Raw genomic sequence first — 15,585 nt, forward strand, 5'->3', positions numbered from 1 at the left:
TCCATTAGATTAATATGTGCTGTTTAAAACAGCAGAGGTAAAATCTCTTTGAAGCACGGTTACCTTGACAACGCTTAACGAGCCTGTCAGTGACAGAGAGAAAAGCGCAGCACTATCGTTCCTTCGCTCTCAGGCTTTTTTGAATGGGAGGAACAGCTCCGAACAAACGACTGCTGAGCAAAAACCGTATGAGTTATTCAAAAAATGTCTTCACCGTGAGCATCAGCAATCCTCCGACTCCTACTATGCCAACTTTGGTGTATGTGTGTCTTTCAGAACAATATTTATGACGAGTTGAAAACACATAATTTTCATTCGTTTTCTCCCCACTGCTGCTCCAAAAACCCAAAGAAAAACGGTCTGATTTTTATGACTTTAGGTCGGTTTTGGGGGTTTTTAAAAGGGAAAAAAATTAATCCTTCCATTTTTCCCAAGGGCTTTTTGGGGGGTCCAGAGGTTTTCAGCCTAAAATGACCAAAAAAAAGGGGGACTGTAGCTCCAAATTTTGTGGCCGTGAGGCAAGGAAAAATTTTTTTATCTTAAAAAAAAATGGCTGCCTCAAACTAAGAGTTCAGCAGCTGACTGTAGCAGGTGCTGCAGAAGCTAACTGTCGCTAGCTTCCAGGCGTTTGGGTTGTGAAAGACCTACAGACATGAAAGTTACCCCAGTCTGAGACAAATGATAGATGTTGCTTTCACTGAAAGAATTTTTCAGATACCTTTTATGGTTTTTGCTCAGCAGTCGTTTGTTTGGAGGGTAAGCACCTGGAAGCTAGCTGACAGTGAGCTTCTGCAGCAGCCTGCTACAGTGCAGCTGCTGAACTCTTAGTGTGAGGCAGCCATTTTTTTTAAGATAAAACATTTTGTTCTTGCCTCACGGCCACATATTTGGAGCTACAGTCACCATTTTTGGTCAGTTTGTAGGCTGAAACCTCTGGACTCACACAATGTCTTCGGAATTACGGTAGGATTAATACTTTTCCTTAAAAAGCCTCCAGACCGACCTAAAGTCGATCAAAATCAGAGCCGTTTTTCATTGGTTTTGGAGCAGCAGTGGGGAGAAAAACGAATGACATTATGTGTTTTCAACTCGTCATAAATATTGTTCTGAAAGACACACATACACCAAAGTTGGCATAGTAGGAGTCGAAGGATTGCTGATGCTCACGGTGAAGACATTTTTTGAATAACTCATACGGTTTTTGCTCAGCAGTCGTTTGTTCGGAGCTGTTCCTCCCATTCAAAAAAGCCTGAGAGCGAAGGAACGATAGTGCTGCGCTTTTCTCTCTGTCACTGACAGGCTCGTTAAGCGTTGTCAAGGTAACCGTGCTTCAAAGAGATTTTACCTCTGCTGTTTTAAACAGCACATATTAATCTAATGGAGGGTGAAAGCACTGATTTAACATTGGGAAATGGATACTATATGACTGCTGTCCATGACACTTCCCTTGCCACTCAACACTGATAGACTTTCAAAATAAGACTCCAGGGACCCTACAAAATAAAAGCCTCTATATTTTTTACATATATTTATTGCCCTATATGGCTCAACATTATGACCCAAACTCAACCCCATTTTAGAGAATAGACTCTAGGAGACTGTTTAAAACACACCCTAAGGCAAATTTCAAAATAAAAGCCTCCCATTTCATCTTCATCTACTGCCCTAATAACATGGAAAAAAGAGTGATTTAACGATTGGAAAGTCATCAACTATCATTGCTGGGTCTGAACATTTTCTCTAAACACAACTCTGTTGGACTTTCAAAACAAGACTCCAGGGACCCTACAAAATAAAAGCCTCTAGATTATACTAATGCAATAATTGATGCAAATGGCTCAACATTATGACCCAAACTCTTCCAGGTTGTTTTTATTAGACTCTAGTGACCTTTTCAAAACACACCCCAGAGCAAATTTCACAATAAAAGTCTCCCATTTACTCTGTAATACAGCAGCTATTCACCTAATAACATGGAAACCCAGTGATTTAACATTTGGAAATGGATTCTATATCACTGCTGGGCATGACCCATCTTTTGATGCACATCCATGATAGACTTTCAAAATAACACTACAGGGACTCTACAGAATAAAAGCCTCTTCCTTATACACACTCATACATTCTGGAATATTGCTCATAGCCATTTGTAATTTCATCACTGCAATGGCTCTGAGCATGCGGGCGGAGCCTGCCATTGGTGATTTCATCACTGCAATGGCTCTTAGAAGGCGGGCAAAGCCCGCCAATGGTGATTTCATCACTGCAATGGCTCTTAGCAGGCGGGCGGAGCCCGCCATTGGTGATTTTTTTCATCACTGCAAGGGCTCCTAGCAGGCGGGCAGAGCCCGCCAACTGCGGTTTACCCACTGCGGTTCAATATGGACAACCCATATTACCCTTGTGCATCATACTGTGCACGTCTATTTCCCAGATTTCAGCACAAGTGGCACACAGCTCTCTTTGCCCATGACCTAGCCCTCTTTCCTTCCCTCAGCAGCCCTCAAAGGCGTAAGCAGTTGGTCTGGGGAGCCCCAATGTCACTTGCCAGGGCCGTATTGGCCCAGTTACCCAGACGGGCAGTAGGTGGCCCCCCTCAAAATTTCTTTAGAAATTTTCTAGTTCATGTATTTATTACAAAGTATTAATCAAACCTGGCAGCTGGCCGTGAGACAGACACATCGCAGATGACACAGCGCTGTGATCACTCCTAAATTAACTTAAAATCCTGAAACCTGCCGACAGAATATGTTTGCTTTTATTACCGGTATCCTGGTGCCTGCAGTTTCAATTATTTAGATGAAAAACACCTGCCAGCAGCCGCGGTGAACGAAAGGATTTCTGCTGTCGGTGCACCGCTGGTATGTGGGGGTCTGAGCGCCTCTGACAGAAATAGATAATCTGGATGAACTGACTGCAATTATGAAGTTTTCAGGTGGCCTTTCTCACTTAAAAACATATTAAAACTACTTTATTCCCACTGATCACAGCAAATATAGCTGCAAGATTAAGATTATTTAGATGAAAAAACACCTGCCAGCCACCGCGGTGAAGAGGAGGAGACGCGCCCAGAGGCTGCTGTTGAATTAAGTTTTCAGGTAGAAAAATAGAGCAGGAGCAAAACTGAGTATGATTGTGCTTTATTCATGTATTTATTACAAAGTATTAATCAAACCCATCAAAGTCATCATCCTCTGTTTCTGAATTAAACAGCTGCGCTAAATCAGACATGCCAGTTTCCCCTTCTTCGCTGTCAGAGTCACTTTCTGTGCAGCGCAGCTCCTCAGAAATAATGCCGGCTTTTGCAAAAGCTTGAAGAACAGAGCCAGCAGACACGTTATTCCAAGCATCTACAATCCATCCGCTAACGGTGGCGTAACTTGCCCGGCGCTGCCTTCCACTTATCCTGAAACTGTGGTCTCCGTCGGCCATCCATCGCTCCCACGCCGCTCGCAGCCTTACTTTGAACGGGCGCTTCACACCGATGTTGGGCGGTTGAAGTTCCTTTGTCAGACCCCCCGGGATAACGCCGAGCACAGCGTTCATTGATTCACCTTTTTTTTCACATCAGCTGTGAGATGTGAAAAAAAAGGTGTGTTAAATACAGAAATGGGACACATAACTGAGAGTGCGCCTTTTAGTCCGGTGCGCCTTATGGTCGTGAAAATACGGTACAGATTAATGGTGATGAGTGGAAAAAAAAACACCTGGTCTCCTTACATTCAGCCACTCTTTCATCATCTCCTCAATGAGGTGGTCTCAAAAGTCGCAGTTACAACACACATAGGGTGCACCGCACCATAGGGCGCACCGCACATTTTGAGGGGAAAAAAGACATTTAAGTGCGCCTTATAGTCGTGAAAATACGGTAGACAGGTGAATGAAATGAGTTATTAAGCCAGTCATCGGTGCCAAGATCAGGACAATATTTTATTTATGTTTATCTTTCATTGTGTTATCTGGTGGACAATAGTTAGACAAAAGTGATTTTCCCCTTCTTGTTTTCAGAATCAGCTGAATTAGGCTATAACCACATTCACAATCAAGGAGTTTGACTTTGGAAACAGCTGGCAGTCCTTTTCCTGACCCTTTATCTGTACAAGTCCTGGATTTAGAGGGGTCAGACTGGATGATCCTTCCATTAGACCTGATTGTTGTACTCTACACCTGCCTTGTTTTGTGAAAATACCAAACCATGCAGTAAAGGGTGAAAACAGGATGGACAAAAATATTCCTGGGTAGAAGATGATGTTGGTGGTTTTACTTCTTTAGTATCCACAGGATGTATAGTCTCTGCTGGGCCTTCATTGTGTAAAGACTGGGGTGGATCTTAAGCACCAAAAGCGATCTTCAGCCAACAATGTGTTGTAGAGGATGAAGGGGTGAGGATGTGTGAACGACAAAGTTTGAGGTGGTTCTGATTCAAATCCTGTCCCTATGCAGGATCGTCAGTGTACCGAATCAGACACTAGGCAGTAGCATCGTCTTGAAACTTCAGGGGTTTCACAAATGCATGCAGACATTGGCTACAGAAAAAAGAAGAGTGGGAAGACAACACATCTCTAGGGAATGCTATCAGGAGGCCTTTATGGGTGTAATTCAACATAGATACAGGTCATGAGTCACAGTATGGCCAACACCATCTGGCAAAGATGGTAATTAACTGTTTCCTTTACAAAGACTTCATAGAACAGTTTATATAATTACATCTTGAGTAAAAACTAAAAACAGAACTAGACTTGATTTACCATTTCTACCTTTGTACAGGATATCTATAAAAGTTTTAACTGCACAGGAAACGGCTAACACCTGTTCTCTGTCTTACTATTCTATGTAAATTAGACAAAGGCAGGGTTATAGTCATTCAGTTTCACTTCTACATCAGTTTGGGTTACAGTATTTAAAGAGCAGGAAACCAAGCAGGTGGCAGCGTGATGCCAAATACAATTTCTATTGCTTAATTCCACTTATGTGTTACTGCTAATATGCAACAAAGCCGCTAAAACACTCATAAAAACAAGACACAAAAAGCTGTCATATATTGCTGTCAAATGGAGCCTAAAAGTCATTTTCATAGATATGTGCATTAAGTGGAGGAGAAACCGCTTTTTTTTTCTGGCATTTTCCTGTAAAATGAATAAAAAAAGTTTACTTAATTACCTTTAAAAAGACATGATAATAAACATGCTGTCTTTGTGTTTATATAAGAGGCCTACCTTTAGCCACAAGATGTGATACAACACACATAGTGGTGACTATAATGACAAAAATCAAAAATACACGAAGGTTGTTTATAAAAATGGGGACGTTGTCCGAAAGGGTGGAGTTCTCTGCAAGATAAAAATCTTTATATTAGCATCAAGGAGGCTTTTAAATGCAATTTAAAATCTTGCTTAGCATAAATTATTTTAGATTTGACAGCATTTGCAAAAGTATTCACCACAATTTTTTTATATAAATGTAATGTTAATACTTTAGTGTCCTAGAATGGGGAAATTAACTTTTCCCCACGTCCGGGGAGCAGTCTGGGGTTAATTGTCTTGCTCAGGGACCCAGAGTGGCAGTCTGTGGGAGTTTGTGGTACTTAAACTCAGAACTTCCGGAACCCAAGTGCAATGCTCTAACCACTAGGCCACCACTACCCGAAAGGATGGTACAACCAGGAAGTTTAGCATGTTTTAATAGGATTTTTTCATAATACAATACATAATAGAGCAAAAAATGTGGTAAGATGTACTCAGGAACAATTCTGAAATGTTTGGCTCCCTGAAGTAAAGAAGCTCCAGAGCTAAGGCTGTAAAATCTGCCAGCAACATCATTACTTATATTTTCCACAAAGGTTTCCTTTTATATAAAAAGTAAGATAAAGAAAACCATTAAAATTTAACTTTCATACCGTGACATGTGAAGAAGATACTTTGGTCTGAAAGCTACATTGAATTTTTAGCTAGGTGTTACGGCAACTTAACTCTGCACCTCACTTTAAGCATGCTATCCCCACAGGGAAACATGGTGGGCAATGTATCATGCTGTGGGTGGTATTCTTCAACTGGGACAGAGAAGCCAGTTTGGATGAATTTAAAGGTAGATGGAGCTATAGGTAGGTAACACTCTTATAAAACGTGTTGAAAAAGAAATGGAACTAGGGTAGAGGTTACTTTGCAGCAGGAAAACAACTTTAAATATCATAGATTAAATGGTCTAGAACAAAACATTTTCATGGGTTATAATCACCCAATCAAAGTCCAGCACTGAATCTAATTAAGAATCAATGTGAATATATGAACATTGATGTTTACTGACGCTCTCAGTCCAGCATGAGACTATAAACTTATGTCCCTTAAATGAAAGTTTTTAGTTGTGCAAAGCTGCTAAAGACATGCTCCAAAAGACTTGACTGTAAATGCTGCATGAGTTTCCACAAAGTATCGCATCTGGGAGGATGACGTGCAGCGAAAACCACTCACCGTTGACAGCGATGATGACTGCGTCACCCACACACCTCCACAGTGATATGATCAGGAATTACTTTGGCTAATATTTTGAAAGATTAGGTATAATACTCTTTTTAGATGCATTGATCTTTACCACTTTATTTTAATACTTTTGTTAGAGCTGATGTAAACACGTGTTTCTCTATGTTTGCAGAAGTTAATGAAGCAATCAATCCAGATTTCAAAAAAAATTTTTTGATTGTGTTTGTATTTCTGTTCTTCAGCCCTCACCTGTTGCAGCAGTAAAGGGTCATAAATGGAAATATTATACATACTGGTTTTTTCTACCGCAGTAATAACAGTATAATTACAGTAGGAGGGGTTTTGAAACAGATGTAAGCTCTAGAGAAACAGCTGAGTTAACCAAATTAAGGTTAAACATGGTGCAGAAAACCACAGAGCACTCTGTGGTTTCAAATTTGTGCCACTTAAATATTAGTCAAACAGCTAAGAGTTACAATATAAGAATGCTAAAAGGGTTCAGAAATACTTTAATAATCCCAGAAGGAAATTACTTAAGTATTTCTGAACCCTTTTAGCATTCTTATATTGTAACTCTGTTTAGCTGTTTGACTAATATTTAAGTGGCACAAATTTACAATATAAGAATGCTAAAAGGGTTAGTGCTTTTATTAGAGCTGGTAAGATTTCATTATTCAGATATTTATAGATTAAATTTTATCCTTTAAATAAAACCTCTGATTTTTTTGGTTTGGTTATTTTTTTTTTTTTTTTGCTTCACATAATGGAAAAACAGGTTCCCATTTTCATTTAGACATTAATTTTTAAGATTTTTTCAAGTTTTTTGCACATTACAGGAGAAAAATTTAAAAGAAATACAGAATATAAATTAAACCCAGCAATATAACCCACAACTAAATTTTAAGACTAAACAGTGCAATATCGGGGATGAAAGAAAATCTTTCTTTACTGTATTTTAAGGTATACATTGTTGTGTCCCGATTTTTACTTTTGTCAAACAGGTATAGAGTTATCTAATTAATTAATTAATCGTATATATGTGTAAATATAATAAGAATAACTTACTGTCATTGTGAGTGCCAACAGATACAGATAGGATCAGCACATAGAAAAGGAATTTATAGGTGTAAAATACCATGTTGGGTATCTAAGAGATGATCCACGCCAGTGAAGCCTGGGTGCGTTCTAAATTTACAGGATGTCACATGTGGTCTGCTTTACTTCCTGTTTTTGATTACGGGGGTCTTTTGGTAGATTTCTTCTATGAAGTTAGGGTAAATCTACAGATTTTATGTAATCAAGAAGAGATTTGTGCTCCATGCATTTTATCTGAAATCAATGCGATGAGGATTTTTTGAAAAAATGCTCAGAACTCCACGTGATTAAATGCAAGGTTTTAGATTTACATTATTCCATTGCACACAGTGATTAGGATTACATTCGACTTTTCAAAAGAATCACAATCAGAAATCATTTTCAGTCATTCAGTTAGGGACATAATACATACAATGTACAATACCTGAAAGGATTGATTGATTTCAAGTCATGTAATAAAATCTACTTTACATGAAAGTAAGCGCAAAACAATCAAATAAGTTTGCTTCGGCTGTGTATGCTACACATTATAGTTTGCAGGCTCAGTTTGCACTCATTACTGTCAAAAATATTAATCACTGTTTTGCTAGTCTCAAAAAATACAGTTAGAGATTTCACATAAAAGTCCAAGTTACTCATTTGGAAAGCATATCTGTGCTTTGCAGCAGTCATAGAGCAGGGAAGGTACATTAGATGGAGTTTACTATGATAAAAATAGAAACCATTCGGTTGGTTGCTGGTAATATTACATTGTACCAGGATCATGCAATATTAGTTTTTTAAAAATCCAATAAGTGTTTTCATCCAGATGTTTTGAGATCAACTCAGCCCTTTGCCAATCCAAGTACATTAGTACCATTTTTTTTTTTTTTTTGCTCATGTACTTTATGAGTGTGCATCTGTTTGATTTTGGCTTACCTAAGTGTTCTGCAGAAAAATAATAAAATAAAAAGCTCAGTTTTCACATGTAAAAAAATGTATTTCTACACTCTAGTTTTTCTGATTTGTTTGAGATAAAGAATATTGGCTAAAAGCTTTGGTTTAGACCATTTAAGTATAATAAAATATATTTATGGCCTACCATATTTAATATTCAAGTTCAGATTTGTGCATTATTGCCTATTGACCTATTTCTAAGAGCGTGAGAACATAATATCACTGATAACCACAAATTGTAATCATAATAATACTGCATTTCTTTCACCTATAAGCTAACTGCTGTTTTTCAACTATTTCCCAATTATCCCTGCAAGATTAGCTGTAATTGAAGGACTTAGGCTGTGTCTGAACATCCGCCCTAACCCCTAAATCACTATATATAGCAGACTTTATAGTGAAGGGCTTTCCTCGCAAAGCATCATGGGATATATCTGCTCATCTAGTGACCATGAATGGTCAGTGATTTTCAAGGTGCATTGTGGGAAATTTGGAGTCCACTACTTTTTCTTCCACTAGACATTCGGACACTCATCTAAAATGGCGAAACCACTATATAGTGTCCTATAAAGTGATTAGGGCGAATATTCAACACAGCCTATGATTCCTTAAGAGGAAGAATCTTAAAAGATGTTTTGAATTAGCTGGATAATCAGAGTTCTGTCTGGATAAAATGATCAGAATTTCTCAACAAAATTTAATTCCTTAAAAATCAAACTTTATTTAAACATTACTATAAATTATGCTATGCTGTGCATATGCATTGTTTTTCTTCAGCTCTAATAAATAATCAAAACTTGTTTGATTTTTGACATGTTTTCTATTGGTAAAGAAAATTTAAACCCCTCATCTTTATCTAAATTACTGTATATGTTATTTAAAACCAGTATATAGTGCCTTATATAGTGGTTAGTGCAGACATTAGGACACAGCCTTATGCTACGTTCATACTGCAAGCAGCAGAGGCACCAGAAGCAGCTAGTTTACATGCAAGGTCAATGATTGACGCGCAACTTGGCCCAGCAAAGGTCCCGCAGTGCATCTGAAGTGCATGACACGCTTCAGAAGCAGCAGCTGCTGGAGTTGAAAAAATTGAACTTTTGCTGCTCGATGCGGCACATCAACCAATCAGAGAAGCTGATCTGGGAGCTGGCAGGGAGACAGACACAGCACTGCTGATGCAGATCACTATGATCACTCCTCTGAAACAGTTTATTAATGCCTAAATTAACTGATAATGTTGACACCTGTTGGCAAAATATTATTTTGGTGAATGCAGGTTGGAGTATGTACGTTAAAAAGGCTGACATTTTCTTCCAGTCGCCGCAAACAGTAGCAGAACACCACAACGAGGCGACAGGGCCTGAGGCAGCTGTTGAACTGGATTCCTAGTGATAGCGCACCGCCGGTGTATGGGGGTCTGACAGCGAAATAATTTTTATTTGAAGGCAGGATCGTAATCTTGATTAACTGACTGCATAGATGAAGTTTTCAAAACATATTAAAACTACTTTTACCCACTTACAGCAAATATATATATAGCTGCCATTGTTATACGCAAAGAAAGGATAGGGTAGCTCAGCCCAACGTGCATCAGACCCAGTGTTTGACTACAGCTAGAGCAGCAAAGATGCTTCAGCCACGCGTCAGAACTAAACTTGTACAAGCATCAAAAATGAAGCAGTACGCCCATTTTTGCTGCTCCTGCTGCTTTCGTTGTGAACGTAGCATTAGTGTTTCCAATAAGGTTAAGTTAATTGTAATGACCTATGCCTATTTATAAAAAAAAAAAATAAATAAACAAAGAATTAAATTTTTGTTGTTGTTTAGCATCTTTTAGCTTTATGTTTGCTACATGGTGATAACAAAATTAGCACACTTTATTTTAGGTATTAAACCATTGGAGGAAAAAAATAAAACAATCTTTAGACAGCTCAGAAGTTACTTTTAAAAAGGCTGTTAGCTCTTTTAGTTCTTAATTATTTCACTACCATCTAGGTAAAAATAAATTTAGATTGTTAGGTTCTAGCTGGCTGAACACCTTAGTTGTGGTTCTTTGAAGCATCTTCTCAGGACTCTTGCACTGTTTTTCTAACCAAAGTGGTGGGATAACCTACTTATTCATCTCAGACGGCCCCTCATTGAGTCATTGCTGCATAGTTCTTGTATTTTAGCACCAAATACAGAAGACAGGAAGAAAAAAAAATGCAGGCTGATGAAAATGACACATCTGTTGAATTAACAATCATTAAAAATACAGTTACGTTTCCGTTCGGTTTAACCTTTGAAGAATGAGAAACGTGCTTTTTAGTCAGTAGTTTGCAGTGACGTTGAGGCACTTATCGGGGTTTCAGCAGGAACATTTTCCACCCCAAAGAGAAAAGCAGTAGAAACCACAAACCTTCAGTCTTTGATTCAGATCATCCTTTTTGCGTGTGTGTTTTAGCAAGTCCTTTAACATATTTTATTGTGAAAAAGATCAGTGTTTCCAAACTTTAATGGGGGCCATGATTTGAATTGTCTGTTTCCAGAATCATGGATCCCTGCTGTACTCCTTTAAAGAATCTTGGTCCTCTAGTGTGATTTAATCCAACAGACATTCAGTCATTATGGCAGTCGTATCGCTGCATACTCTGTCTCCTCTATTTGCATCTGTGGCCGGGGTGCTTCTCTTTGTGTCGGCCCGTGGTTGAGAGCAGCATAGACAACAGAGCTGGGTTCCTGCTCTTGCGTTACATTCCTCTGTCTGTTTCTCTCATTCATCCTTGGACCGGGAAGCGGCTCATTTTCTCTAGATGTCGTCAGCTCTGCAGGTTGTCCTGGTAGCTTTCTCTCACTGGCTCTTCTAGATGGCGGCAGGTTGGGGCTTCCTCTTGGTGAATATCGAACCCCATCATGGACGGCTTGCCCAGCCAAAGGGATCTCAATGTACTGTAGAAAAAAAGTGTGACAACTCAAAATAAGTTAAAAGGGTAAAGGCATAAATATTAGATCAGGTCAAGCTGAGGAATATTTACCTGATTTTCCATTTTTTGCTCTTCCCTTGATTTCCCTGCAGGTTAAGCATTTTGTTAAATAGCCATTACACACATCAATAGTAAAAAATTAAAAAAGGTTTAAAGAAAATAAAAAACTCACTTTTACATCCTTGCATGCATATAATGGAAATAATAATTACTATGATGACAAATGCACCAATGCCAGCAGCGGAGTACACGTACATCCAGAAAATATCTTTTGGTTCAGTTTGGGGATCTTCATCTGTGGGATCAAATAGAACATAATAAAAATAAATAAATAAAATTATATATTCAGCTTAAAAAAAAAAGAAAATTTTTTGTGTCCTTTAACCATCAATACAAAAGCTGATATATTCATCCCTTTTCCTTTTACAAAATAATTTTTCATTTTCAAATCAAAAGCCAAATTTAAAATGACCAATACCAACTAAATATTGCTTTATATCAATGCGGCAAATGATTTATTTCCAGTTCAACAACTTACAACCCTGGAAAGCAATGTAGAACAATAGCAATAATGTTTCTGTGAATTTGGTTTGATTTATGGTGCATAATATCTCGAATTGTCTACATCTCAAAGGCCAAAAGAGGAATCAGAAGAAAAATGTGTAACACTAAATCTTACATAAAGTGTTGTACAGCTGAATTAATTTAAATTTAAGATTTAAGCCTTTATTTAAAATATTTTTTGTCGTCAATTTATAAAAACGCTTAATTATATTACCGTATACACAGTACTAAGTGAAGGTAAGGAAGTGTAAAACTGTAATGTTCAGGTAAATTAGAAGGATACAATTATGAACTTTCCTTACTTGTGTCGTTGTTTATTGCTTTGTTTGTCTTGTTAGTGACCTCAGTTTCATCTGAAAAACAAAACAGACTTATCACCATAACCAGATATAGAAGCACAGATGCTTGTTAATGTAAGGCTGCTTTGATCTAATATTAGTTGCGGTGTGATTAGACATTAGAAAACTGTAAAACCACTCACCAATAACTGTGATATTGATGATATGACTAACACTGCCTTCAGTTTTACATCCATATCTTCCAGAGTCATTTTTTTGGATCTTTTGAAAAATAAGGAATGAAACTCCTTCCAGAGGCTTGATCTCCTCCCATCCTGTTCTAATGCGATTGCTGCTGTTGATGATGAGACGGTCACGATCGCCCTCTATTTTATACCAGGTGACCCTTGGTGGTGGATTGTTGCAGAATAGAACTGGACAGTCAATCCTGAATTTCTGTCCAGAAACCACTTCATGATTTGTGTGTCTTCGCACTTGTAATACAATGCAGTCCTCATCTGCAGCAGGAGACAACCAGACATGAGATTTTACACCTGGACACATCTTTTACTGAATTATTAACACTTTGAGTAAGACTTGCCCTGCTGTCATTTCACAGGAAAACTTTAGACACCCAAAGTTTGACCACTATTGATTGGACGGTATATTTCCACTTATTTTAAAAAGTTGAACATTATACATCATTATATCTTCTATCTTTACTACTTTTCAATTTAAACAACATACAATGTATTTAAAATGAATTCAGAACTCAAGATGGAAAACGTCTTTAATTACTATTACATTAAAATAGAAAAAAAACACCATATCTTTCCTATACAATATATGTTTGTCCTATAGCAAAACACCCTCAAACAGACATTTATAAAACCAATATATGATATTTTGGTTAAAAAAAAAATGCAAAGCTTGTTGAAAAATGTACCTCTACAAGTTACTATAAAAAAAATCAAAGTCTATATGCTGAAAGTGAGAAAATATAAATGGATAACATAAATGTTAAAACTAACGATTGCTTTTAATATAACAGACAATTTCTCAAATCATGTGTCTTTCACAGTCAGAAAGAAATCAATTCAAGCCCAGTTTCAGTTTTTGAATGAAAATGATGCTAAATTTAAAGATTATGAACCTAAAGCATAACATACTCTCAATCAAACCGCTAATTTTCATATAAAGCATTCATTTTGTTTCAGGTGTTTTAGACTAAACCCTCCTATTTGAGCATTATATCAGTTCGGCAGCATAAATGGTCGGCCTGCTTTCTAGACTTCATGTTAATATAACATAGTCACTGTGCATGATGATACGCTGTTTTCTGGATAGGATGTAATTTTACTGTAATACGTAGGATACATTTTAACGATTATTTTTATAATTTTTTCTATTTGGTTTATCGCTAAAACACAAAAAAACGACAAAAGGAAATGTTAATAAATCGGTTCTTTTTTGCTCAATATAGATATTTTCTCTTATGTGGTTTTAAACTCTGATAGTTTCCATGCATCTCACATTGATGATTGTCTATTTTGTAATTAAATGGTAACCAAAGTGATGTTTTCAACAATAATAATAAAATATATATATATATATATATATATATATATATATATATATATATATATATATATATATATATATATATATATATATATATATATATATATATATACTGCTTATTAAAGAGAACTGACATATCTGTAAAAATGCACAGGCAGTATGTTATCTATTGTTCCTTTAAAAACATCTTTATCTGACTTCCAGCAATGATCTGCTTTCGCCTGTGGATTTCTCTTCATATAAATCAGCTGTTTCTTCTTTAAAAGAAAAAGCTATGAAAGTGGTGAAAGAAATGTCACATAAAGAAGACATTTTCACTTACTGTCAGCCTTTGTGGTGAGGAAGAGGATGGCCCAGATGGACAGACTCAGTGCAGTCCAGAGCTGATCCGTCCTCATGATCTCTTCCTTTACAGTTCAGTTACAGATGGCTCTGCTGAGGAGTAATCCTCCGAAAACATTATTTTCTTAAACAAAGCAGTTAGAGCTGCTTCCTCCTTTCGCTGTCTCTACTCCTAGAAACATACAGTACCTGTTTCCCTTTAAACATAAGAGACAATAGTTTTTGAGGTGAGGAGCAGTCGGTGGGAGGTCTCGCTTCTGCAAATTGTCCAACTCAGTGAGGCGTCTCAGAGCAGGGCTTCCCCTCATTATCCAGCTTCAATAAACATCATTTTCTGAACCCAAATCCACATCGTTCTCACAATCTTTCTGTCACTTCCGAGGCTGCTTTCAGTCTGTGCACCTTAACACCGCCTTCATCACTTCTTGACAGTCTCTGTGGTTTGCAATCTTCAAGCTGACTTCCTCTCATTCTCCTCTTCTTTAATCTTCACCATGTGCCTCTCCTGCAGAGCTCTGCGACCTCCTGCAGAGCACCTGTGGTTTCAGTGGAAGATATGTGAGGCCTCTGTTGAGCAGCTGAGGACCCTGCGGCCTCTTAATGGCTTTAATGCCCACTGTGTTCTATTTGTTTGTGGTTTTTATTGCATCAACGCCATCACCACAAGAACACTTTTTTTTCTCTTTCAATCAGCGATTAAGATTTTAAAGAAATATTTCAGTTTGGTTGTGTAATATCAATAGCAAAATATTAGACAGGTTTATTTATGTATATTTTTAATAATAAAATAACTGTATTCAAGTGGGAATGCTTATGCATTCCCACTTATTGTTTTTCTGTTTCTCTTTATTATTATTATTATTATTGTGTGAATGCTGTAGGCATTCACACTATTGAGATCCTGTTTCTCTTTATTCTTTATTTATTTTTTTATTATTTTTATTCTTCCGACCATTTTTTGTAACGCTACTACTTCTGCATACTTTGTGCTATTTCAACCATTCAAATTTCACAATATTCAGCTCATTTAGGACATGTCGGCTATGTCTTTTTGTACTTCTACCTCTTTTGCTTTTTAAATTATTCTGCTTTTTCTGAAAATTTTTGCTTCATTGAAATGAATGGCATTTTGCTAAAATTCTGCTAAATCTTCTGCTATTTTGCTCTTTAACTACTTCTGCATACTTTCAGCTAGAAACACCATTCAACTTTTAAAATATTTCCGTATCTTTCTGCTATTACTGTTTAACTCGGCTTTTTGCTAGCTTTTACAGTTTTGCTTCAGTGAAGCTTCAAACTTTTAAATAATTTTTACAGATTTTCAAATTTATAATGGAAGTCTATGGA

General features: G+C 37.2%; 1 protein-coding gene and 1 long non-coding RNA gene across 2 annotated transcripts; both read right to left on the reverse strand.

Moving 5' to 3' along the window:
- Positions 1–3,997: 3,997 nt before the first annotated feature.
- LOC119773134 lies at positions 3,998–7,770 on the reverse strand. The gene is made up of 3 exons (XR_005279351.1): positions 7,542–7,770; positions 5,217–5,330; positions 3,998–5,126 (listed from the first exon to the last, which is right to left on the reverse strand). It is a non-coding gene; the product is annotated as an uncharacterized LOC119773134 (long non-coding RNA).
- A 2,510-nt stretch (positions 7,771–10,280) lies between these two features.
- LOC119773139 (B- and T-lymphocyte attenuator-like) lies at positions 10,281–14,601 on the reverse strand. Its single transcript, XM_038269973.1, has 6 exons — positions 14,219–14,601; positions 12,519–12,833; positions 12,340–12,390; positions 11,646–11,768; positions 11,525–11,559; positions 10,281–11,438 (listed from the first exon to the last, which is right to left on the reverse strand). Exons 1-6 carry the CDS (start codon positions 14,292–14,294, stop codon positions 11,115–11,117), a joined length of 924 nt encoding a protein of 307 aa, XP_038125901.1. The 5' UTR covers positions 14,295–14,601; the 3' UTR covers positions 10,281–11,114.
- Positions 14,602–15,585: the final 984 nt, after the last annotated feature.

This window comes from Cyprinodon tularosa, unplaced genomic scaffold (assembly GCF_016077235.1).
Source record: "Cyprinodon tularosa strain WSP-4 unplaced genomic scaffold, ASM1607723v1 ctg746, whole genome shotgun sequence".
Classification (NCBI taxonomy): domain Eukaryota; kingdom Metazoa; phylum Chordata; class Actinopteri; order Cyprinodontiformes; family Cyprinodontidae; genus Cyprinodon; species Cyprinodon tularosa.